Here is a 26,606-nt window from a genome sequence, read left to right on the forward strand (position 1 = left end):
CTTGCTTGGCTGTCCGATGGTGAAGACTTCGCCTTCCAGTGTTGGGGGGGGTGTGGGTTTGATTTCTTGTGGGGAACCTAAGATCCGGCATGCTTCGATGCCAATAAACCAGAACATAAAACAGAGCAATATTGTAACAAACTGAATACAGGCTTTAAAAATTGTTATTGTTGAGTCTCTCAAGTTGTGTCCAATTCTTTGCGACCCTATGGACTGCAGCATGCCAGACTTCCCTGTTCCTCACTCTCTCCTGGAGCTTGCTCAAACTCATGTCCGTCGAGTCGGTGATGCCATCCAACCATCTCATCCTCTGTCGTCCCCTTCTCCTCCTGCCTTCAATCTTTCCCAGCATCAGGGTCTTTTCCAAAGAGTCAGTTCTTTGCATCAGGCGGCCAAAGGATTGGAGCTTCAGCTTCAGCATCAGTCCTTCCAATGCAGCAGCAATAGGGTTTGCTGTAATGGGATTCATTGGCTTTTTTTTCTGTGAAACTGATCCATATCCCTATGAATACCATCATTGTTGCTGGCCGAGTACCTTTTTAGAAAAGTTATCTTAAAAAAAAAAAAGAAAAGAAAAGAAGAGTTATCTTTCATCTTGCAGACTGGTGAACAAGTGAGGATTTGAGAAGCTCAGGGAGCAAAAACTGGTTGATGTGTTTTCTGTTTGTCTTTTTTTTTTTGGTCTTCCAAGATGTTTTCTATTGGTAAATGAAAATAATTTCACAGTAGGGTTGGGGGAAAAAATGCAGCAAAAATCTACCTCCTCAGACAGGGAGCTGGGGAATCATAAGTGCCTCGTGCCCAGAAGCCAGGCTTGGACCCACTCAGGGGGTGGGGGGTGGGGGATAGGTATGCAAGTTCCCGGAGGTCACAGAGGGAAAATCTGGGGGATCTTAGAGCAAGGAGCGCCCTCCGCCACCCCCCCCACACACACACACACAAGGAAGATGGCTTGGCCACTGTGGCGGGAAGTGTTATTTGCTGGATAATCAGGGAAGCCCCTCGTCTCGGGGGAACCCCACGGGCGACGGTTGGGGAGATACAAAATGAGAGTATCTCCTGCTGTCTCAGTAAACAAGAAACGTCTCGGCCAGCAGCGAGTTCTGGACTCCAGATGTGAAGGCGGGCTCCTGAAACTTTGGTCCGCCGCTCCGCGTGGTGATGGCCCTGGGGGCCGTGGGGCAGAGAATGCAAGAATCAGACATCTGTCACTCCTGAAGGCAAACAAGGGAACAGCCTTGGCCCCAGACAGCTGAGATGCATGTGAAAGGAATGACCTCCGTGAGCCCAGCGGCCTGCACCTTCCCGAACACAGAAGCATCAGTTCCTCAAAGACATCTCCTCTTTCCGGTCTATACTGCCTGCCCCCCAAACTTGGGTATCGCTTGGCTCCCCTCCCGCCTCCTCGGAGCAGTTTTCTCAGAGCTAAGTTTTCTAAGAGCGAGGCCTCAGAGCTAAGACTAAGATGCTGTCTCCCGGAGCTCCGAGTCCTAAACCTGCCCGAATAGAAAGTACTGGCTACTTGCAGGTCGCGGCTGTATTATTATTATTTTTTTTTTTTCAGTTGACAGCAGGCTGGCCTGACTCCCAAGGGCAAGGCCAGGGAGTGTCCTCTGGTCTGCGTTCTGGGCATGTGGTCCCCACCTGAGGCTGAGTGGGAGGGGGTTTTAGGAGCTGTGCTTCTGGGAATACAGAGGGAGACCCCTCTCCACCTCCCGCCTTGGGAACTGACCCACTGGTCCAGCATCTGCATGGAGGCTCAGAACCGCCCGTCTGGCTGGGATCCCAGAGAGAGCGAGCTGTCGTCCAGCCCCCGGTGGCCATGTGGCCTTGGGATGATGTCCGTCACCCGTGGGGTCACGGGCTTCCCAGCATCCGCCCATTAGAGGAAACACTCGAGCGAAACCTCCGGCCCTGACCGGGGCACCCTGGTGACCGTGCGCATGCGTTATTTTTGTACGACAAGAGATCCTGAGAAGGGACACGGAACTGACGGGCCACCACCCACTGGAAGAGTTCAAGAAAGGTCTCCTTCAGCCTTTTCTCGCGGGCACCCTTCTGGGCTGCACAATGGGAAGGACCCCGATTCAGAGCGATTGGCCGGAGGTAACCTGCAAACGCACGCTCTCGGCGCCTGCCCTCCCCGACGCGACGGACGCGAGTCTGAGAAAGCTCCAGGAGTCAGTGATGGGCAGGGAGGCCCGGCGTGCTGCGCGGTCCACGGGGCCGCAGAGAGTCGGACACGCCCGAGCGGCCGAACCACAAAGCTCATCTGCGTGAAAGCCGGGAGCGTGAGCCACGGCGCAGAGCAGTCGTCCTGGGTTCCCTTACCCCCGTGTTCCCCGCCCGGGGGAGCGGCCCCTGGACCAGTGAAACCTCTTGCTTTCTCAGCACGTGTGTCTCCTCGGACGGTTCGTTCCTGAGCGTCGGGGGAGAGCCCGCTCTCGGGCCGGACAAGGCGTTCCCCGCCCCCCCCCCCCCCACCTGCTTCCTGGACCGTGGCTGCTCCGCCCTGCTGGCTGCACCCTCGGAGGCAGGGGGTGAGGGGGAGGCAGGGGCACAGCTGCCCAGCGCCGGGGCTTGAGAAGCCGCGATTCTGGCCTCCCTCCCGGCCCAGCTGCTCGGAGCCCCGGGCTCGCCCAGTCCCACTCGCGGTTCCCCGTTTCTGTTCCCTGCGGATCCCGCCCCACCTCGAGGGCCGGATCCCGGCCGCACGGTGAACAAGCGCGTCCTTCTCTGGCACTCCTGGTTCTCTGCCGGCTGTTTTGAAGCTGATCAGTGGTGGTGGGACGGCACTCGAGCACGAGGAAGGAAACCAGCGATGGAGGAGCTAGTGGGGGCAGTTGAAGGCAGGTGGGGGTGGAGCCAGGGTCCCCGGAGTGTGATGCCGGGGAGGGTCAGGGCTCAGCACACACGTGCCCACAGGACCCTGTGCCTCAGACCCAGATGCTGAACCTCAGCACCTCCCACTTTGTGGGGATGCTGGAGGGGCTGTGAGCAGATCTCGGGGTGTACAGCTCCCATCACAGCACGTCCAGGCTTCCCTGGTGGCTCAGACGGTAAAGAATCTGCCTGCCATGCGGGAGACCCGGGGTTGATCCCTGGGTAGGGAAGATCCCCTGGAGGAGGGCATGGCAACCCACTCCAGTATTCTTGCCTGGAGAATCCCCATGGACAGAGGAGCCTGGTGGGCTACAGTCCATGGGAAAACAAAGAGTCGGACACGACTGAGTGACTGAACAACAATGCCAACACGGGGACTGTGCCCCCCTTACATTGTCCAAATGAAACATGTCTTATTTAAAAAAAGAAGGAGAAAAGAAAAAGGGAAAGAAAGAAAACAAATGAAAAAAATAAAGAAAAGACAGAGTATAAAGATGGAAGGACAGAAAGGAAGAAAAAAGAAAGGGGAAAAAGAAAAAAGAAAGAAATGGTGGAAAATAAAGAGAAATAGAAAAGAAAGATGGAAAGACAGAAAGGAAGAAAGAAAAGAATGTGGGAAAAAGAAAGGGGGAAAAACAGATTAAAAGAAATAAGACAGAAAAGAAAGATGGAAATGAAGAAAGGAAAGGCAAAAGAAAGAAACAAAGGGAAAAAACAAAGAGAAATAAGACAGAAAAGAAAGTTGGAAAGACAGGAAATGAGAGACAGAAAGAAGGGAAGAAAGAAAAGAAAGGGGGAAAGAAAAAAGAGAGGGTAAAAAGAAATAGAGATAGATAAGACAGTAGAGAAAGAACGGAATGCCAGAAAGGAAGAAAGAAACAAATGTGGAAAAAAGAAAGAGAAATAAGAAAAGAAAAGATGGAAAGACAGAAAAGAAGCAAGAAAGAAAAGCAAAATTAAAAGAAAGCAAAGAGAAGGAAAGGAAAGAAGGGGCAGGAAAAGAGGGTGAAGGTCGAAGCCGGGCAGCCCTCGGTGGAGCTGACGCTGGAACTCGGGAACGTCCGCGTCTGCACGTCCAGCGCTCAGCCCTGCTCCATGGCGGCCGCACCTCCTCGTCAGAGCCCAGGACGGCGGGAGGGCCAGCTGGCGTGTGTCATAACCGCGGGGCCAGCGCACAGGTCAGCGTGGCCTCCTTATCTCCGCGGGCCCCTGCTGCCCCTGCTTCTGCAGAAACCGCCCGGTTCCTCCCCCCGCCCCCGCCCCAGCCCCGAATCCGGGTGCAGGGCGGACACGCTGCCCGGAAAGGGGTCCACTCGGGGCTCAGCGCCATGCGGGCCATGTCCGCTCTGGACTGACTGCGATCCCCTCACTTGGGTCATCTGTCCCCCTCCTCCGTCTCCCTGGAACACCCCTCGCAGCTCCCCTGCATCCTACTTCCATCCTAGACCAAGTGGGGCCTGAGACAAGAGGCGTGCACCCCAGGTGGTCATTGTCCATCGGGCATTCTGGAATCGCCCCGGTGCTTAGCAAGACGGTCATCATCCCTGAGGGGGACGAAGGGACCAAGGATCCGACCTTTTCCCTTGGGGTGGGGGACAGTGGCTTTTGGGTACTCGGGAACCAAGACTCCTGCTCTGTGGCAGGCGGGCGGCCATCACAGAGGACTCCACGCTGGGCGGCTGCAATCCTCATGAAACCGTCCTCTCCTGCAGTCCTGGGGACCACATGTCTGAGGTCCTGGGGTCCCAGGACGGTTCAAGGGGTCCCAGGACTGAGCTCCCTCCAAGAAGTCTCCAGGGGAGGGTCCTCCCCGCGTCTTCCAGCTCCTGGGAGCTCCAAGCATCCGTCCCTGGGCGGGTGGCCACCCACTCCTGTCTCTGCCTCTATCCACAAGCGACCGTATCCTATCTACGGGCCCATGAACGAGCAGCCGTCTGCTCAGGACGGCGGCCCCGTGGGATGTGGGGACCACCTTGTCCAACCTGGACTCTATGTTACCCTCATCCTTACCCCTGCGAGAGAGCCCTGCTTCCACAAGAGGTCAGGCTCTGAGATTCCAGGTGGATGTGCAAGGCCTAGGTAGGAGGAAAGGAGACAGGGAGGCAGACGGTAGGACCCGGCCCACGACATCAGACCCCGTCTGATGGGGTGGAGCCCCGTCAGACTCTGCTGTGCACTTGGGTAAGACCCCCACACACAGCCCCACCCAAGAGGCGGGGAAGGCAGACGGCTGCCCCTGGAGATGCAGTCCTGAACACCACCTCCTGGGAGACTCCGGGATTTGGCACGCATCTCGTGGCCGCTGACATGTGTCGTCCGGGGTCCATCATGAGGAGGGACAAGCGAGTGGGGCTGGAACCCAGAAGCTGTGACTGACACACAGACAGGTGACCCGTGTTGAGCGAGGGCATGGTGGAGGCCCCGGGCACGGGGAAGTCAGAGATGGCACCTGGGAGCATCCTGGCGGGCGTTCCGGGCTGAAAGGTAGACGTGGTGGACTGAGACTCAGGCACTCAGCGCGTGGAGGCACCCGAGGGCACCTCCTTGTCCCCGCGGGCACGAGCGGTCACTCCCACAGGGACCTTGACAAAGGGGGGCGGGCATCCAGGCGACCAGGGCCCCCCAGACATTCGTTCTGGCCGGCTCCAGGAAATTGCCCAAGACCGAGGTGGAGGGGTGGGCAGCCACTGGGGTCCTGACAAAGCAGAAGCTGCAAACGAGAAGTGAGAACAGGAAAAGAAATACTTTGAAAGAGAAAGTGTTTCTTCCAGGAAAAACCCAGGGCTGTTGCCAGGGTCCTGACCCCCAGATTCTAATTCTGACTCGAGGGCAGGGGAGGAGGGGCCAGATGCCAGACTCGGTCACACCCTCATGGGGTTGAAGATTCTTATTTTTTTTTTCTGATGAGGTGGAGCCGCCCCTGCCCCACCAGGAGGCTATAAAAAACATTGAATGCGGTGGAAAACACACACACACACCCACAGAAGTTTTGTTTCTCCTTCAGGAAGCAGCCTGCAGCACACGGCCGGGAAATCAAGCCCAGGGTCCACCCCCAGGCCAGCAGGACAGGCATGAAGGAGGGGCCGCCTGTCTCCCGCTGACGTCAGACTCTGCTCTGCATCCCAGGTAAGACCCCCACACACACCCCTCACCCAGGAGGTGGGAAAGGCAGACAGCTGCCCCTGGGGACTCAGTCCTGAGCAGCACCTCCTGGGGGACACCGGGATTCGGAACACATCTCGTGGCCCCTGAGGTATGTCGTCCGGGGTCCATGGCAGGCTGGATCCAAAGGCTTTATGCCCGAGAAGCGATGATGGAGGGTCTAACTAACCAACGCAAGTGATGCAGGTTGGATCCCTGGGTCAGGGAAGATCCCCTGGAGAAGGGCATGGCAACCCACTCCAGTATCCTTGCCTGGAGAATCCCATGGACGGAGGAGCCCGGTGGGCTACAGTTTACGAGGTCGCAAGGAGTCAGACACGACTGAGCGACTAACACACACATTTCAGAGAGCCGTTTCATATGTACGGAGTCACAAGTGGCCTCAGTGGTAAAGAACCCACCTGCCAAGGCAGAAGATGTGGGTACCATCCCCTGCTGGAGGAACTGGCAACCCACTCCAGTATCCTGGCCTGGAAAATGCCATGGATGGAGGAGCCTGGCGGGGCTACAGTCCAGGGGGTGGCAGAGAGTCGGACATGACTGAGCGCAGGACAGGACGCTGGTTTCACCCTTGTACGAGCCTGGATGTGTGGTGTTCTGTGTTTCGTGCTGGGTCTTACAGTTGAATGAATGAGCTGGTTAGAGTGGCCTTCCCAGGACGAGAGGCGCCGGGTAATCACAGTGCCCACCAACGCTTTCTGGCTCAAATTCCTGCCACCTCCAACCCAAGCAAGGCGGGCTGCTAATGTCGAGAGCTCCACCGTCTCCGGAGCCCTTCCAATTCTGCGGACCCCAGCCCCCAGCCTCTGGGGGCCCAGGTCTGTCCAGACAGGCCCTGTCCCTTCGTCCTTTGGGGTCACCAGCATACGATGATCACGTTCATGCCATTTGGGTCTTTAAAGATGTGAGCGCCTCCAAGTGAGGGTGGAAGCCTGTGGGTGGATACGAATGTCACGGGACTGGAGCTCTGTATATGCTGCGGCAGGGTGGGGAGGGGGGAGCAGGGAGCTTGGCTTACCTGAGCGGAAGCCAGGAGCCCACCGCCGCCCTTCCAGGGACATCCCCGAGGGCTGTCTGCATGGATGAAGACGAGCCCCACGCCCTCCTCATCGGATCGTGATGAGTGAGAGTTGCCCAGTCATGTCCAACTCTTTGTGGACCATACAGCCCATGGGATTCTCCAGGCCAGAATACTGGAGTGGGTTGCCATTCCCTTCTCCAGGGCATCTTCCCAACCCAGAGATCAAACCCAGGTCTCCCGCATTGCAGGCGGATTCTTTACCAGCTGAGCCACCAGGGAAGCCCCCTCATCTGATACTTGTTCAGTGTTCAGAATTTTTTTTCTCCCCGTGAGCTTGCTACCTGGACCACTTGTTGTCATTCAGTCGTGTCCCACTCTTTGCGGTCCCATGGATGGTAGCCCCACCAGGTTCCTCTGTCCATGGGGATTCTCCCAGGCAAGAAGACTGGAGTGGGTTGCCATTTCGTCCTCCAGGGAATCTTCCTGACCCAGGGATTGAACCTGCCTCTCCTACACGGGCAGGCGGACTCTCTATCACTGAGCCACCCGGGAAGCCAGAACTCTCGTGGGCAGGGCGTTGAGCTGTCCTGGATTGCGACGCTGGGCTTGGAGGCAGCCTCCTCTCAAACTTGGTGCCTCATGCCTCACTCTCCACACCCTGATCCTTGTTCTTTAACTGGATTGCCAAGCATCCGTCCCTGTATACCTGCCCGTGATACCGAGTCTTGGGTCTTCTCTGTTGACCTGTCCTGAGAAGGAGTCTCTCCTGGCTTCACCCCGAGTTCAGCGAGAACCACAAGAGTCAGCCTCTGGGATTGAATGTGTGTGAAAGCTGGCACTTTGTGGGGGTGGGGCACAGATCAGTCCTGGGGAGTCTTGTGGGAGCCTCGGACCAGGCTGGGGGAGCAGGCAAGGTCCTGGATGGCTGGAGTCTGGGCTGGGTGTCGTGATGGAGCAGCTGAGAAGGCCCTGAAGGATGTGGGGGAGAGTCCTCACCCCTCCTCATCAGTTCCCAGGCTAGATTCTCAAGGTGAGGTGCCCTGGGAGGGGGCACATTGGGGGAGCAATCCTGAGGCCCTGGGGAGGGGCGGCCCCCAGGCAGGGGAGCATCTGAGGCTCTGAGGCCCTGGGGAGGGGCGGCCCCAGGCAGGGAAGCCTCCGAGGCTCCATCTGTGTGGCCGCCGCCCACTGGCCTGCAGGCCCTGATGGCGGTTCCGTGAGTGACTTAAGCAGGTGGGGAGGGGTGGGTGGGCTCCACCAGGAGACCCCGCGGCTGGGACCTGGGAGGTGCGGAATGCAGAGCCCCCGGGGAAGGTTCAGGAGAGCCAGCCTGCTGAGGCAGGGGCGCTTCCTGGGGACTCCGGGGCAGAATTCTGGTGGGGGTGGTGAGACAGCACGGATTGCGTTACCGTAACTCGTTCTGAGCAGGAAACTGAGTCAATGTGATTTCATACGTTTAACTGCACTTCCTTCCACTGTTTGTGAGTCCAGCATTTCCCGGCGCTGCCTGGAAGGTGCTTTCTGGGCTCCTGTATGGGGTGGTGCCAAGGGCGAGTTATAACCCAGGGTGGGAGCGCTGTAGAGACAGGCTGATACACACGCAGGCATGCAGACATACAGGGGCACACATGCAGACATGTATGTAGACATGCACACAGACACGCAAACACATGTTTGCACACAGACACGCAAGCACATGTGTGCACACAGATACACAGACACATGAATCAGATGCTCACACAGATACATGTGGATGCATGCAAGGCCCACGAGACATGTGTGTGCACACATGCACACCTGCATGTACACAGGCACACACAATGTGCACACAGATGCACACAGATACACACATGCCATGCACGCACATAAACACAGGTGATATGTGCTCACATGTGTGCATATACAGAGACATGTAGTTTGCACAGATGCACACACAAGACACATACACAGGTGCACACAGGCACCAGACGTACAAACACAAGTAGTATGTGTACACATGCGTACACAGGCACATACGTACAGTGCACACAGATGCATAGATAAGACATGCACACATGTGCACTCATGCACACACACACATGCACACAGAAATATACACAGAGATACACACGGGCACATATACGCACACTCAGTGCACAAACACGTAAACGCATGCATACACACATGCACATAGGCATGCATATACACATGCGTATAGACACACACATGTGACATATATATACACACTCTGCACAGACACATAAACACATGCATACACATACACACATGCGGTGCACACAGGTGCATGTATACGACACATGTACACACGTGCACTCACACATATACACACATGCACACAGAAATATACACAGATACACACATGCACATATATGCACACTCAGTGCACACACATAAACACATACATGCATACACGTGTGCACACAGACATATTCACAGAGATACACCCATGCACATATATGCATGCACAGCCACATAAACACAAGTAATGGGTACACACACCCATACACATGCGCAGACATATACACAGATATACATACATGCCACACACACACATAAACACAGGTAATGTGTGGTCACATGTCTGGATATACATATAAAGAGACATGTAGTTTTCACAGATGCATATACAAGACACATACACACATGTGTGCACGCAGGCATATACACACATGTACACAGACATACACACGCCCATATAGGCACAGTGAGCACATAAACATATGGATACACATGCACACGTAGGCATGCGGTATACACAGATACACACAGGTACACACGTACGCACACATATGCACACTCAGTGCACACGCATGCATATGCACACGTAGGCATGCAGTATACACAGGTACACACGTACACCCAGGCACACTCAGTGCACACACATGCATGGACACGCATGTGCACACATGCACACACACGGGAGGCTCCCCTCCCGAAGCGGCTCCCTGCCCTTCCACCAGGACACCCCCGGGGGGTTCAGTCCCCTCCTGCCCCCTCCCCCAGCCATCCCCGCAGCCACCCCACTGGTCACTGTATCTTCTCCTGCAGCTGACAACCGCCGTCCTGTGGGAACTGCCTCGCCCATGGCCCTCCCATGGCTGGCCGTGCTCCTGACACTCATCTGCTGCTCGATGACCACGGACCACGGTAGGAAAAGCCGGAGGGAAAATGGCCCCGTGCGGTGTGCCGGGGTCCCTGGGGCTGTGCTGCTTTTCAGTTAAACGGCCGTCGCTGGGGTCACGGCCGCACCACTTGGCCTCCGTACGAGATAATCAGCCGCTTCCCGTTGTAGCCCTCTTCTCAGCCGCCTTGGCGGGTGCATCTTGCAAGACTCGGACCTCAGAGCCAAGATGTTCATACTGATATGGTCACGAGGCTACAGCCAGAGCTGGGGCGCCGGGATCCATCTCTTATCTTTGATTTCCTGTCATCCTTTTCCTGGGTCGGGAGACGTCCGTGGGAAAATGAGGGTGATGGGCTGAACCCTGTCCTCAGCAAGTCCATGGGCTCAAGTCGTAACCAACAGAACCCCAGAACGGGAGTTGTTTGGAAACAGAGTCTTGACACCGCTCTTTTTTAAATATAATATTATGTATACATATTGGCTGTCTGGGGTCTTCGTTTCAGCATGCAGGCTTTTCTCTAATTTCGGCGAGCAGGGGGCCTCCTCTCTAGTTGCGGTGTGAAGGCTTCTCATTGCCATGGCTTCTCTTCTTGTGGATCACGGGCTCTAGGGCGTGGGTTAAAGGACAGAGTTTGGGACTTCCCTGGCCATCCAGTGGTTAAGGCTTTGTCTTCTGATGCAGAGGATGTGGGTTCGATCCCTGGTTGGGGAGGTAAGATTTTTGGCCTTTGTGACCAAAAATCCAAAAAGTAAAATGGACGCAATATTGTAACAAATTCAATAAAGACTTAAAAACTGGTCCACATGAAAAAAGAAAATGATAAAAAAAAAAAAGATGCTTTGGGGGTAACCCCATCCTGTTCTTCTGACGTTCCTCCTGGAGATTTAAGGGAGGTGGGGGGCAGACCAGGGTCGGTTCCCAGGATCGTCACTGATGATGGTGGATAGTGAGCAATTTACGAAACCATCGTAAGACTCCTCGGGGGTAATAGTCGATTAAGACGTGAGAATGGGTGACGGAGATTGTCACGCTGCGTGCCCGTCTCTGACAGTCTGGCTGATTTTGGGTGGCGGTTGTGGCTGAAGAGAACATTCAGAGTGGGGATTAGTGGGGCTAGCCAGATGCTGCAGGAGAGGTTCCCCCGGGGGACGCCCCCACCCTCAGCTGCCCCAGATACAGAGATCGTACTTTGCTTCGGCACCCAGCAGTAAGTGCATCCGGCTCCAGCTGCAAACCGGGGATGCTGGTGGGATTCAAGGACACACGGTGCCCACCAGGCAGGCGTGTGCCCTGGTGAGGGTCTGCACTGGAAGCCCCTCCTGTGCGGACTTCTCTGGCTGACCAGCGGACCCCACACAGGGGCCAAGGGGGCGATGTACTCCTCGGGTTCCTGTCCGACTCCCCCTGCATGCAGATGGAGACCAGGCTTTGGGCGACAGAAGGGCGTGGAGCCGGGCCAGCTGCTCACCACAGACGCTCTGTGATTGCGTCAGACAGGGTGACCTGCCTGCAGTGAGAGCCACAACGTTGCGTAACTGAGAGAGGTTTGTTCCTTCCGCAAATGGTGGTGGAACGGAGGTGTGCGTGCGGCTGTGCATGTGTGTGTGTATGTGTCTCTGTGTGTTTGCACGCATATGTGTGTATGTGTGTATACGTGTGTCTGTATCTGAGTATATGTGTGTATATACATATACACCCACCCCATGCGTGCATGTGTATACATGTGTGTATGTGTACGTGCCTGTGTACACGGATGTGTGTATATGTGTGTATATGCATGTGCACCCCCCATACACACATGTGTATATTGTGTGCATACATGTGTGGACATGCATGTATGTGTGTATATATACATATACACTCACCCCCCATACATGTATGTGCATGTTTTGAGTGTACGTGTCTCTATGGGTACATGCATGTATGGATGTGTGTGTGTGTCTGCGTGCATGTGTGCACTGTGTGTGCATATGTTCGTGTGTGCCCATGTGTACATGTGCATGTGTATGTGCCTGTGTATATGGATGTGTGTATGTGTATATGTGTGTCTGCATGTGTATATATGTGTGTCTGCTTGTGTGTATATGCATATACACCTACCCCCATACACACATTTGTATATTGTGTGCATACATGTGTGGACATGCATGTATGTATGATGGGTGAGTGCATGTGTTTATGTGAGTCTCTGTGTGTGTATCTATGTGTGTGTGTGTGTATGTACATATACACTCACCCCCATACACGTATGTGTGTGTTGTGTGTGTGTGTGTCTCTATGGGTATTGTGTATATGGCTGTGTGTGCATGTGTTAAGGTGTTCGTGTGTGTGTGTGCGTGCATGCATGTATGTGTATAGGTGTATCCGTGTGCATCTGTGTATTGTATGTGTGTGTGCATATGTATATGTGTGTGTCCGTGTGCCTTTGTGTGTACATGTGTATGTGTGTATGTGTGTGTATATATGTGTATATGTGTGTTCGGGGCATATGTCTCCCTGGGGCCTACTGGCTTACGCAGCTTTGCATTGAGTTAATAAAATAGCATAGTCTCAGGGATTAAGTGACAGATTTATTTATCATAGCCCTGGAGACCAGACATCTGAGGTCAAGGTGTCCCAGGGCTGAGCTCCCTGCAGAGGCTCCAGGGGAGGGTCCTTCCCGCCTCTTCCAGCTTCTGGGGGCTCCAGGCATCCATCCCTGAGCTGGTGGCCACCTCCCTCCCGTCTCTGCCTCCATGTGGCTTCTCCTCTGTGTCCATGTCTCTCCTTTTCTGTCTCTTACAAGGACCCTGTCCTTGGGTTTAGGGCCACCCCCATCCAGGAGGACCTTATTTCAGACCCTTCACTCCATCACGTCTGCAGAGAACCTTGTTTCCAGAGAAGGTCCGATTCTCCGGTCCTCTGATGGTTTGTCGGGGAGGGTGGAGAGAGACCAGCGTTCATTCCACCCCAGCTGGCTCCATCATCTCCTCGGAGCAGTGCGTACAGGCCTCCCAGGGCGGTTTTCAGGGGCCGCAACTGCAAGGACCACAGGTTGCTTCTGTCCGCCTCTCTGTGTCGATATCAGTCCCATGACCGCAGCTGGTGACCAGAGGCGCTGGGAGATGAGGGAGCTCTAGAAGGGGAGGGGGCTTCCTTCACATCTCAGGACGCTGCCCCGCCCCCCACGTCCTGCCTCTTGTCTGCCCCCACTGTCCTGGGGCCGAGGCTGCTGCCAACTCTGGGATCACATCAGGCCCGTTTGTAAGGAGGGGTCACTGACCACAGGCAGGAAGTGACCTCCTCTCTAGGAGACACAGCGAAGGAAGCGGGCTGCAAGCTACAACATTGTAACATGACCCACCCTTCAAGCCCTCCTAAAAATACAACCTTGGTGGAACTGCATCAGAGGGGCTTGTGGGTACAGGAGACAGTGGAAGAGAAGGAAGCACCAAGGCGTATGGAGAAGTGGTTAGTCTTTGACCACTGAGTCTTAATTAGCGCATGGATTTTTCATAGCTTTATCAGGGGAAGGGCGTGTTCTTCTATTTCTAGTTTGTTGAGAGCTTTTAATCTCCAGGGGTGTTAAAATGCTGTCAAAATATTCAGAAAAGAAAAACAAATGCTGGGACTTCCCTGGGGGTCCACTGGTTAAGACTCCGTGTTTTCAGTGTAGGAGACACGGGTTTGATCCCTGCTCTGGGTCCGAACATCCCGCATGCCATGTGGTATGGCCAGAAGAGAAAAAAATAATTGAAACAAGTGGAAAAATATTTCCTGCTTCTGTTGAGGAGATAATCAGTTTTCTGTTTAAAAGGGTGAATCATAGTGATGGTTAAAATAACCTTGCCTTCTTAGAGTAAGTGTCTTGGGTCAAGAGGTATTACCAGCTTTATATGTTGCCCTATTTTATGTACTCGCATTGTGTAAAGGAATTTTGTATCTATGTGATATTGGTCTCTAGTTTAAGTTCAGTTCAGTTGCTCAGTCGTGTCTGACTCTTTGCAACCCCATGGACTGCAGTATGCCAGGCTTCCCTGTCCATCACCAACTCCCGGAGCTTGCTCAATCTCATGATCATTAAGTTGGTGATGCCATCCAACCATCTCGTCCTCTGTCGTCCCCTTCTCCTCCTGCCTTCAATCTTTCCCAGCATCAGGGTCTTTTCCAGTGAGTCAGCTCTTCGCATCAAGTGGCCAAAGGATTGGAGCCTGAGCTTCAGCTTTAGTCCTTCCAATGAATATTTGGCACTGATCTCCTTTAGGATGGACTTGTTGGATCTCCTTGCAGTCCAAGGGACTCTCAAGAGTCTTCTCCAACACTACAGTTCAAAAGCATCAATTCTTCAGCGCTCAGCTTTCTTCAAAGCCCAACTCTCACATTCATACATGACTACTGGAAAAACCATAGCTTTGACTAGAGGGTCTCTAGTTTACTTATATTATTATTATTTATTTTGGGCTTCCTTGGTGGCTCAGACAGTAAAGAATCTGCCTGCAATACAGAAGACCTGGGTTCAATCCCTGGGTCAGTAAGATTTCCTGGAAAAGGGAACGGCAACCTGCTCCAGTATCCTTGCCTGGAGTAGCCCATGGACAGAGAGGGGGGCCTGGTGGGCTACAGTCCATGGGGTCACAAAGATTCGGACACGACTGAGTGACTGAACTGAACTGACTGACCTGAACGGCTGTTTTAACAGACTTCTCTATTACTTTCATCGTCTGCCATTTATGGCGTGACTTTTTTCTTTAATATTTATTTGGGTCTTAGCTGTGGCACTCGGGTTTCTCTATAGTTGTGCTGTGCGGGCTCAGTTGCCCCGAAGCATGTGAGATCTTAGTTCCGTGACCAGGGATAGAACTCACGTCCGCTGTACTGGAAGGTGGAGTCTTAACCACTGGACCACCAGGGAGGTCCCAAAAGGACAATTTCTAAGCCCTGATACTTCTGTTCAGAGACAACACATTCCCGCTTCTCTTGTGCGTCTAGTAACATTTTATCCAGTGCCATCCTGTAAACCCATCCTGTAAAGGGTGGGTTGGTGAAGGTCTGCTTTGCTTGCCTTCTTCAAAGACGGTCGGGCTTCCCAGGTGGCACAGCAGTAAAGAATCCTCCTGCCAAAGCTGGAGATGTAAGAGACGTGGGTCCCATCCCTGGGTTGGGAAGATGCCCTGGAGGAGGGTATGGCAGCCCACTCTAGTTCTCTGGCCTGGAGAATCCCATGGACAGAGGAGCCTGGCAGGCTGCGGTCCACGGGGTCGCTAAGAGCCGGACACGACTGAAGCGACTTAGCATGCACACGTGCGGTGTTGCTTTCAGCTGTAGAGCAAAGTGGATCAGCCATATGAACACAGCTTTCTTCCACATGTGTGGCTGAGAAAGGTACATTTCCTAACAACAAGGATGGGAGAGGTGACCTGCTTTCCAGATGTTTCCCCCCACATCATTGGTGAGAAGCTGGGATCACTAAGATGCTACAAATTCCTGACTTTGAATTTGTACAAATTCGTGGTTGCTCCTGGCAATCACGTCTCCACCTAGAACTCAGCTTCCCAAAGGCTGACTCCCCACACACAGTTTATGCCTTGTGTGTCTCTCCCACTCTGTAGCCATCTCTGATCCAGACCCACCGATTAAGAACTTAAGGATAGATCCAGAAAGAAAAAGATTGGTCTGGGACCAGCACGGAAATGTTTCTGAAATTGAGTGTTACGTCAATTCGAAAATTTTAAGAAAGGTAAGCCGTCTTCCCTGTACTTAGCATCACAGAGACATGGGTTCCACACTTGGGCCCAGGGGTCATTTATGGGCACCACGGCTCAAGACATCCACAGTGCTACCTACTGGACAGGATTGGTGTGAAAAGGAGCTGAGATATTGCAGCTGGACAGAGAAGCCCAGTTGAAAGTGGTGTTGTTGTTCAGTCGCTCAGTCGTGTCTGAGTCTTTGCAACCCCATGGACTGCATCACACCAGGCTTCCCTGCCCATCACCAACTCCTGGGGCTTGCTCAAACTCATGTCCATCGAGTTTGTGATGCCATCCAACCATCTCATCCTCTGTCGTCCCCTTCTCCTCCTGCCCTCAACCTTTCCCAGCATCAGGGTCTTTGCCAATGAGTCGGTTCTTCACATCAGGTGGCCAAAGTATTGGAGTTTCATCTTCAGCCTCAGTCCTTCCAGTGAAAGTTCGGGGTTGATTTCCTTTAGGATGGACTGGTTGGATCTCCAGGTGACTTGATTTTCTTGTGAATAAATTGCTTCATCTCTCTCAGGTAATAGAGAAGCCCTATTGCAGTCTTGGCGACTTGTCATGCGAAGTGAAAAACTACACTGTGCAGGTGATAAAAGGCCCACCGTTCTCTACTTGGATTCAGTATCCAAAGCAAGGTGAGGGGTAGATGCTCTCTTGGGGTTCCGTTTGCTTTTGATCACCCGTTAGCGTTCTGAATACCGAGATAATGACTTTTAACTTGGATGGATGGGTCTGCAGTGACGTAGCTTTGTGGGGAAAAGGCCATTTCTTGAGAGTCCCTTGGACAGCAAGGAGATCCAACCAGTCCATCCTAAAGGAAATCAGTCCCCAGTGTTTATTGGAAGGACTGATGTTGAAGCTGAAGCTCCAATACTTTGACCACGGGATGCAAAGAACTGACTCATTTGAAAAGACCCTGATGCTGGGAAAGACTGAAGGCGGGAGGAGTAGGGAACGACAGAGGATGAGATGGTTGGATGGCATCACCGACTCGATGGACATGAGTCTGTGATGGACAGGGAGCTGGTGATGGACAGCGAGGCCTGGCGTGCTGCAGTCCATGGGGTCGCAGAGTCAGACACGACTGAGTGACTGAACTGCACTGAACTGATGTTCAAATTCGTGTCCACTGAGTCCTTGAGGATTGACTGGTTATCTCTCCTTGCCGTCCAAGTTAATGTGCGCTGAAAGCACAGTGACTCCGTGGTATATACGTGTATTCTTTCTCATATCCTTTTGCATGACGGTTTTTCCCGGAAGAGAGGGTAGGTGGTCTACAGAGCCGGACCCTGTATCGAGGAGCTCACTTTCCCCACCCCTCCCTCTTCTTTGCGAACCCCAAGGCAACCCCCTGGCGGCCGCGGACAACCTGACCTGCCGGGTGCACGACGTGGATCAGCTCAGCTGCAGCTGGGCGGTGGGCGAGGAGGCCCCGGCGAACGTGCAATACCATTTCTATCTGAAGGACCCCCAGTAGGTGTGACCTCACACTCCGCCGGGCTCCGTCCCCAAGCCCACCCCGCCAAAAACCCAGGGGCGGGCTTCAGGACGGGGCTTTGGGGGCGGGCCTTCGGGGCCGGGCTTTAGGGGGCGGGCCTTCAGGGGCAAGGGTTTGGGGCGGGGCTTCAGGGCGGGGCGGGGCTTTGGGACAGGGTTTCAGGGGCGGGGCTTCATGATGGGGCTTTGGGGGCGGGCCTTCAGGGGCAAGGGTTTGGGGCGGGGCTTCAGGGCGGGGCGGGGCTTTGGGACAGGGTTTCAGGGGCGGGGCTTCATGATGGGGCTTTGGGGGCGGGGCTTCAGGTTCGCCCCCTGACCCGGCCCCACGCGCCTGCTGCCCGGCCAGGCAGACGTGGCCATGTCCCAAGTACATGCAGAACCAGCAGGGCGTCAACGTCCAGTGCCATTTTGACAGCCTCTCCCTTCAACCTCAACACCAAACTGAGTTCCGTTTCCTGGTGAATGGTACCAGCGGTGTTTCCAAAATCCCCTGCCGCCAAATGATCCATAGATTGGAAGAAATTGGTGAGAAAACGTGAAAACCTCCTTCACGTGCCCCCCCCCCCCAACTCCCCCGCGAAGTTCCTTGGCTTTGCGATGCTGGCATCTTGTGGCGGAGAGTGGGGCGGGGTACCCCACCCTTGGAACCAAAGGGTAACCTAAGGGTAACACCAAGAGTCTTTGGTTCCAAGATCCTTGTAACTAAATGCCTCAAGCTGGGGGCTGTGTGTTACTCGCTCAGCCGTGTCCGGCTCTTTGCGACCCCATGGGCTGCAGCACGCCGGCCCTCCCTGTCCATCACCAGCTCTCGAAGTTTACCCAAACTCATGTCCATTGAGTCCATGATGCCATCCAACCATCTCATCCTCTGTTGTCCCTTTCTCCTCCCGCCTTCAATCTTGCCCAGCATCAGGGTCTTTTCAAGTGAGTCAGTTCTTTGCATCAGGTGGCCCAAGGATTGGAGTTTCAGCTTCAGCATCAGCCCTACCAATGAATATTCAGGGTTGATTTCCACACGCTCTAGGGCACTCGGATTTCAGTCCTTGCCGCTCATGGGCTGGCTGGTTCTGGCTCCCTGGCTCCAGAGCACAGTCTCAACAATTGTAGCCCATGGGCGTAGCTGCTCCAGGGCATGTGGGATCTTCCTGGACCAGGGATTGAACTCCTGTCTTCTGCACTGGCAGATGGATTCGTATGCATTCGATGGGTCCACAGGGAAGGAAGTCCTAGGAGGCCTGTTTTAAAAGTATCTTTGGGAAACAATTTTTGTTTTTTTACTTTTCCTGTGCTTTACTCATTGAAGTGTTGTGGTTTTTTTTTTTTTTTCCCCCTCTCCTAGAAATATTAGCTGCCCCGAACATCACAAAAAAGTGGTGTAATGAAAGCTACTCGTTCATGGAATGGGAAGTAAGGAGTCTCTTTACTGAAGACATCAAGTATGAACTTGAGATACAGAAGGTAAGCATGCCACCTCCCAGGTGGGCGTCTCTTGTGGTCTGATGCCCAGGACTCTGGAGTTTTGGGGGTAGTCAAAGCATCTGAAGAAAAGAGGAACCGTAAGATAACCGAGCTGCAGTGAAAACCGAAGTGATTGGTTGTTTGGGACTCCCCCGCTGTCTGTCAGTTAAGACATCTTCCAGTGCAGAGGGTGTGAGTTCAATGCCTGGTTGGGGACCTAAGATCCCACGTGCCCCGAGGCCAAAAAAAAAAAAAAAACCAGAACGTAAGAGAGAAGCAATATTGAAACAGATTCAATAAGGGCTTTAAGGATGGCACACACACACACACACAAAATTGAGACAGCAACAACAAAAAAAGCGTTTGGGTGTTTGAAAGAGAACGCTGACCTTGGAAAAGAAGTCAGAACGTGCAGGGAACTTTTCTGTCGTGTTTGCGGTGGAGGACACATGCTCAGCTGTCGTTCAGGAGACAAACGATGTGATAGACAAGGCTGAAACAGACACTGGAGAAACCCTCTGAACGCATGTCACGTGCACGCGTCTGGGCTAACTCCCGGCAGCGTATCCGACACTTTGCCCCCCCACGGACTACAGCCTGCCAGGCTCCTCTGTCCATGGGATGTTCCAGGCAAGAACACTGGAGTGGGTTTGCTCGTCCTCCTGTAGGGGATCTTTCTGACCCCGGATCGAACCCGAGTGTCTTACGTCCCCTGCACTGTCAGGCAGCTTCTTTACCACGAGCACCAGCTGGTCGTATGTCGCAGAGCTTGCAATTTCCGTGGGAGGAACGAAATCCTTCCTCCCCACCAAAGATGGCACCCAGGCGTTCATAGACCCTATGTGTATAATGGTCCCCAAGTTCGACACCACTTGAGGGACGGTGCCGGGGTCCAGCCCCGGTGGATCCAGGGAATTCGAAGCGGGGACGGCGTCGGTGAGGATCAGGAAACAACTGCTTAATTAAACTTTAATTAAGGATATAAAGAGTAATAGAATAAGGATAGCTCAGTGAGGAAATTCAGTGGAGATAAGAGGCTGAATAATTCAGCCAGAAGTTGAGAGAAAGATTGACATGGGGAGACCAAGTTTCGGTGAACAAGGCCCGCACTTTATTTTCCAAAGTAGCTTTTATACCTTAAGGTGTGCATAGAGGATAATGGGGGAAGGGGTGGAGTCATGCAGTAAGCCAGGCTTTCTTCCTGCAAACTTATCATATGCAAAAGTTTAGGTGATTTGCATCATCTCCTGGCCCGCAGGCCTGTTAACATTTTAAGACCCTTTCTTCAGAAAACTTAATTTTCTCTAAAGGTGATTAGTCAAGCGCCACCCTCCAAAAGCATTAGATAAAGTTGCATTCCTACAGAGCAAAGGTGTGGTGGGCTATAACAAGAAAAAGAATTAACTCAAGGGTCCCAGGTTACAAACATTAAAGCTATGATTTACACCAATTATATTAATCAATACACTGCCAGGGACACAGCAGGTAAGGGATATGGAGACTTAGCAGCAAACATTGGCCCAACAAGTGAAAATCCCTTCACCAATACAATTTCTAATCAATCTTTTAACTGCTCAAAGGAATCTGTATTTAGACAGTTTAGAACATCTCCCGCCTCTCACAGTTGGGAGGCTCTGAACAATCACATGTAGCCGGAAAAACCTATTCAGGCAGGCTAGAGGATTTCCAAAGGAGTTTGTAGGTTGAAACACTGTCACACCCAGGAATTATTAACTGGAGCTGTAAGCTAACTCTTTTTTAACAGAGAGATAGTGGGGGACAGCCCCCCGTAAAGTCGGAGGTGTAGGTGAAAGCACAAAGCAGAAAGTAGGCAGACTCTGGTTTTGGGGGTAGGTGCTCGAGAATTTCCAGGGGGACTCCTGAGGCTCGATCCCGCCTTTGCGTATGCCGAGCCTCCTTCCTCATGACCTTTGCCACGGGCGGAGTGCCTCACGCTGGCTCCCAGCAGTGATAGAATTCCAGTTGAGCTATTCCAGATCCTGAAAGATGATGCTGTGGAAAGTGCTGCACTCAATATGCAATATGCACTGAATATGCAATATGCCGGCCCCCGGCAGGACGGGATGACTGAAATATGGCCACAGAGTGGAATCCTATCCACCAAGAACCGGAGGGTCCTATTTTACAATAGCCTGGACATGGAAGCCACCTAGATGTCCATTGACAGAGGAATGGATAAAGAAGATGTGGTCCACATGTAGACGATGGACTGTTACTCAGTCATGAATAGGAATGCATTTGAGTCAGTTCTAATGAGGCGCGCAAACCTAGAGCCGCTTATACAGAGCAAAGTAAGTCAGAAAGAGAAAAGCAAATATCGTACATTAACGCCTGTGTAGGGGAGGAGTTTGTCTCAGATGGTACCGAATCAGCCTGCAACGCAGGAGACCTGGGTTCAATCCCTGGGTCGGGAAGATCCCCTGGAGGAGGAAATGGCAACCCACTCCAGTATCCTTGCCTGGAGAATCCCACAGACAGAGGAGCCTGGTGGGCTACAGTCCATGGGGTCACAGAGTCAGACGTGACCAAGTGCACACACACGGCCACAGTGTGTGTATATAAATCCCAAACTCCTAATTTGTCCTTCCCCCAGGTACTTTTTCATCCATTGACACATTATATGCAATTACCTCTATTTATTATTTTCGTGGGCTTCCCTGGTGGCTCAGACGGTAAAGAATCCGCCTGCCAGAACAGGAGACCCAGGTTCGATCCTTGGGTCGGGAAGATCCCCTGGCAATGCACTCCAGTCTTGTTGCCTGGAGGGTCTCATACGTATGACATCTGTGATTTCTGTTCAGTGAGTGATTAGTGCCGACTTTTCTGTGACTGTGAAACTGCTCGGACCAATGAGAGCCTTTCTTGGGTCTGGATCAGATTCCTACGCCCTCCTGTTCTCTTACAGGGCATGGACCTCGCCTACAAACAGGAGGTGGGTATCCATCCCTTGCGGCCCCCGCAATCTGCCGTCCCAAGCACAGGCTCCTTATTTCCATCAGTGTCCAGGCCCTCTGAGACGAAGCTCCCCGGTGCACGGACCGGGCGTTATCACCTACATACCCCTCCTTCGCGGCTACATCCCTCGGGACTTGGTGATAGCATCATCACGCCCAGCTGACCGAATCTAACCCGCAGAGGCGGCTGCTCCCACCGGCAGTCATGAGTGTGGTGCAGAGCCCATCTGCCTTGTCTGTCTGCGTGCCTCCCTCCCGTCTCTGCCTCCGTCTCCACGTGGCTTCTTCTCTGTGTCCATGTCTCCCTTCTTGTGTGTCTTGGGAGGACCCTGTCGTGGAGTCTAGGGCCACCCCCATCCAGGAGGACCTCATCTCAGACCCTTCACCCCATCACCTCTGCAGAGACCCTGTTCCATAATAAAGGCGTCTTCTGAGACTCTGAGCGTTAGGACCCTCCACACGTGAATCTGGAGAGGCCCCGCTGCACCCCTTCCCAAGCCCCCGTTCTGCAGCCCCAGACCTGCAGGGGTCTCTCCCTTCCGTCTGCTTGATTTTTAACTGCAGACAGAGCTCAAGGTTTTGGGGCTGAGGAATCCGGGACCCTACACAGTGAAGATCAAGGCCATGGACTCCCTGTTCTTCGGGAGCAGACCGGCAGGCCAGTGGAGCGCCCCGCAGCACCTCGGTGAGGGGGACGCCCCTCGGGACTCTCCAGGGGTGGGTGTGTGTTGGGGGCGGGGGTCACAGAGGCATGGATCCCTGGTGGGCAGCAGCCTGCCAGACACGCTGACCATCGCTGCCCCTTCATGTGCCTGCTCCAGGTAGAGGGGACCATCCACCTGCCTCGACCCGGTGCCCCAGAGAGGGCTCGGGGGACCAAGGCTGAATCGTGGAGGGCGGGAGACAGCAGATGGTCCTGGGGAAGCACCCCCTTGTCCCCAATCCCACTCAGCCCTGCACCCCAGCCCAGCCCATCATATGGGAGGTGTGGGCTGGTATCGGGGCCTTTGTCTCCCACCCAAAGTCCCCCTGGGGATGGGCTGGTATTGGGGTCTGTGCCCCCACCCTAAGTCCCCGTGGGGATTGGCTGGCATCAGGGTCTTTGTCTCCCACCCTAAGTCCCCATGGGGATGGGCTGGTATCGGGGTCTTTGTCTCCCACCTGAAGTCGCCCTGGGGATGGGTTTTCCTCCCCAGTTAGAAGGCCCTCCCTAGGTAAGAGCTGCTGGGTGTCTGTGAGCTCTGCTCCAAAGCCCCACCTCCTCTCTGGCCCCAGGCCTCACAGCATTCCTGATGTGACCCGGCAGGAAACCTGGGGCTCCAGGCTGAGGCCATGGCATGAGTGTCCTGGCGGGAGGGGGAGTGGGGCGGCTGTAACAAATGACCACAGACGAGGGCTTAAGCAACAGACACCCACCCTCCCCGGGCCCTGGAGACCCGACGTCTGAGGTCAGGGGGTCCCAGGGCTGAGCTCCGTCCAGAGGCTCCAGGGGAGGCTCCTTCCCACCTCTTCCAGCTTCTGGGGCCTCCGGGCATCCATCCCTGGGCTGGTGGCCGCCTCCCTCCCATCCTTGGTAGACTTTGCGCCCAAGTTGTTCCATGGAGATAGGCAAGGTGCACTGGAGACGGCCATTGCCAAAACTCTCAGAAGATAAACTTTTTAATGCATTGAAAAAAAAAATCCAAAGGGACGTGAAAACTCCGTGATGACCACATATTAAATTCGAAGGCTGACGCAGGGGCGCACCCAGGTCGCTGCAAGCGAAGGAGGTGGTGATGGTTCACCTGGGAAACAGACCAGCCCACGGGATCCCATGGCGTGTGCTGTGAAAGCGATAGTCACTCAGTCGTATTGGACTCTCTGTGACCCCATGGGCCGTAGCCCGCCAGGCTCCTGTGTCCATGGGATTCTCCAGGCCAGAACACTGGAGTGGGTTGCCATTGCTTTCTCCAGGGGAATCTTCCCGACCCAGGGACCCAACCCGGGTCTCCCGCATGGCAGGCACATTCTGTGCGCCAGGCTCCATCTGGTGGTCAGTGGCGGGGGCAGCGGGTGGGTACTGGTATTCTGGCGACTCAGGAAGGATTCCCGCGTGGCCCGGGCAGCGGGCGCAGGTGGCTGATGTCCGCGGGGTGCATCGCGCTCCCGGGCGCGCCCCTGAGTGCCCCGCCCCGCAGGGATGCCGCGTCCCGGGCCCCGCCCGACGTTTCCGGCCCGCCCCTTCTTCCGTAGACTGTGGCCGCAAGGACGCGTCCTTCCCGTTCTGGCTGGTGTGCCTCCTGGCCCCGCTCGGGGCGCTGCTCCTGGTGGGGCTCGTGTTCCTGTGTCGCAGGTGAGCCCCGCGCGCCCGCCCTCCCGGGTTTGCGCTCTGGAGGTTTTTTTCTGGAGCGGGGGCACGGGCAACCCACTCCAGTATCCGCTGTCTGGAGAATCCCCAGGGACAGAGGAGCCCCCCTGAGCGGCTGACACTTTGTCGAGTGCGACCCGCAGGCCCGGCGGCGCGCGCTCCCGCCCGGACACGTGCGCCCTGCGTCTTGGCCGCGGGACGCGCGCCCCCGTGGTCTCCGGCCGCCGCTTCCAGTCTCCCCAGCGGTCTTTTATCGACAGGGCCCCGGTTTCCCCCGTCTGTTCTCTGCCTCCTGCAGAAGCCAAGGCGCCCAAAGTCCACAGTGCAGCATCCGGGGAGCGCGGGGGTGTCCTGCCTCCCCGGGCCCCCAGTGCGCGTGGGGCGCGCTGTCTGCGGCCAGGCTCTGCGGCTGGGCCCCACACGCCCCCTGCACTGTGCTCCTCACACCTCGCCGCGACGCTCTGGGCCCCACCCCGCCGCCACCAGCAACCTCCGCACTGGCCTCAGGGAGGCCTCCCGAGCCCAGCAGACAGGCAGCAGGCGGACGTGGTGGAGTGCTGCCCTTTCAGCCCTGACCGTGCCCCGCGGAGCCTTCCAAACGCCGCATCCGTGCGCCGCCCTCCGCACACCCCTGGGCTCGCTGCGGCCCCTGCCTCGTGAGGCTTCTGGTTCACACGCGCGCACACACACACGGACAGAGACAGAGACACGCACACAGAGACACACACACAGAGACACAGACACACACGGACAGGCACACATAGACACACATAGACACACAGACATACCCAGAAACACACAGACACACACACACACGACCCCATACATATACACAGAGACACACACATGGACACAGACGGACACGCACAGATACACAGACACGCAGACACAGAGACACACACGACCCCATACATACACAGACACACACAGATACACAGAAACAGAGACACACATGGACACACACATACAGACACACAGAGACACGCACAAACGTAGACACACAGGCGCGCACACACACACACAGACATACCCAGAAACACACAGACACACATGGCCCCATATATAGACAGACAGACAGACAGACACACACACACACACACACACCGCCCAGCCAGGGGCTAGGATTGGGAGTGGATAGGCCGCAGCCCCAAAGGAGGGGGTCCACCCGCTCGGCGTAGACACCACTGGGCGCGGGGAGGTTGCCATGGTGATGGGATGGGGCGGCCGCCATGGTGATGGGATGGGGCGGCCTCCATCCTTGCAGGATCTCGGGGGAGGTGCCTAGGGGGAGCTGACTGAGCCGCCGCCGCTCTGCTGAGGCTCGGATTTCTGTCTCCGGATGGTGTGGGGCGGGGGCTTGGGAACGAAGAGCCCCTCCCAACGGAGGCGGAGTCCGAGTGCTTGCAGGCCTCGCTGGGGCCCTCTGGGGGGCGCCGCGGCACCGCCGTGCCGCGCGGGTTTCACACCCGCCGCGTTGCTCTTCTCCTCCGAGGTGGCCGTTGATGCAGAAGCTGTTCCCGCATGTCCCTCACGTGAAAGACCCCGTCGGCGACAGCTTTCAGAACGAGAGGATGGTACGCGCTGCGCAGGAGCTGGGGGTCTGGGCCGCGCGCCCCGCCGGGGGATCGGGGGCGGAGGGGGGCGCACTTCCCGCTGGCCGCGGCAGTGGCCGAGCAACGTGATGGGCAGGGGAGCTCGCCCCAGAGGCGCGGGTCTGGGAGCCCGTTCCCGAGGCGGGGGTGCCCTGTCGGGGCCCCTGCGCTATCCGAGGCTTTCCGGGATGCCCTTGCCGCCCCGCAGCCTGCTCCCCCACTCACCCCGACCCCCTGCGCCCTGCAGATGGCCTGGGACCCCGAGCAGCAGAGCCAGGAGGAGTGTCCGGTGGTCCAGGTGCAGGTGTTGGGGGAAACGTGAATCTGATGCAACCAGAGGCTTCGTTTTTCCTCCCGGGAGGAGGCCGCACAGCCGGGCCCGGTTGGACGCAGACGTTTGCGGCACACTTGAGGATGGGAAGGCCTGGCGCACCTGACTGGGGGTTTACCTTTGTGCTTATTTCTCAAATAAAGGGCTTTTTGACCTCCCACGGGCACCCTGGAGGTGGGGGTTACCCCGCAATGCCACACAGCCTCCTGGACACCCCCAAATGCCCACTGTGTTGGCTGGCCTGTAAATGGTTGCATTTCCCATTTTGTGTATGTGTTAGTCGTTCATTTCCCCTTTTAAGCTCTTTAAATCACTTAATTGAGGTAGGTACAGACACACACACACCTCCCCACACCCCCAGCTACAAGGTTGAATCTGTGGGACAGGGGGCAGGTAGACTTGGGGTGCTGGCCTGCCTCCAGAGACAGTGGGTGATGGCCCCGTGGGAAAACACCCACCCCCTTGAAAGCCCTGGTGCGCTGA

General features: G+C 55.2%; 1 protein-coding gene across 1 annotated transcript; it reads left to right on the forward strand.

Moving 5' to 3' along the window:
* The first annotated feature begins 5,869 nt into the window (after positions 1 to 5,869).
* On the forward strand, positions 5,870 to 26,395 carry IL3RA (interleukin 3 receptor subunit alpha). Its single transcript, XM_025276753.3, has 12 exons — positions 5,870 to 6,009; positions 10,115 to 10,213; positions 15,780 to 15,907; positions 16,444 to 16,558; positions 17,267 to 17,396; positions 17,767 to 17,945; positions 18,760 to 18,878; positions 21,805 to 21,831; positions 22,418 to 22,538; positions 24,086 to 24,185; positions 25,693 to 25,774; positions 26,040 to 26,395. Exons 2-12 carry the CDS (start codon positions 10,150 to 10,152, stop codon positions 26,112 to 26,114), a joined length of 1,140 nt encoding a protein of 379 aa, XP_025132538.3. The 5' UTR covers positions 5,870 to 6,009; positions 10,115 to 10,149; the 3' UTR covers positions 26,115 to 26,395.
* The last annotated feature ends 211 nt before the right edge of the window (positions 26,396 to 26,606 follow it).

The sequence above is a fragment of the Bubalus bubalis genome, chromosome X (genome assembly GCF_019923935.1).
Source record: "Bubalus bubalis isolate 160015118507 breed Murrah chromosome X, NDDB_SH_1, whole genome shotgun sequence".
NCBI classification, from domain to species: Eukaryota; Metazoa; Chordata; class Mammalia; order Artiodactyla; family Bovidae; genus Bubalus; species Bubalus bubalis.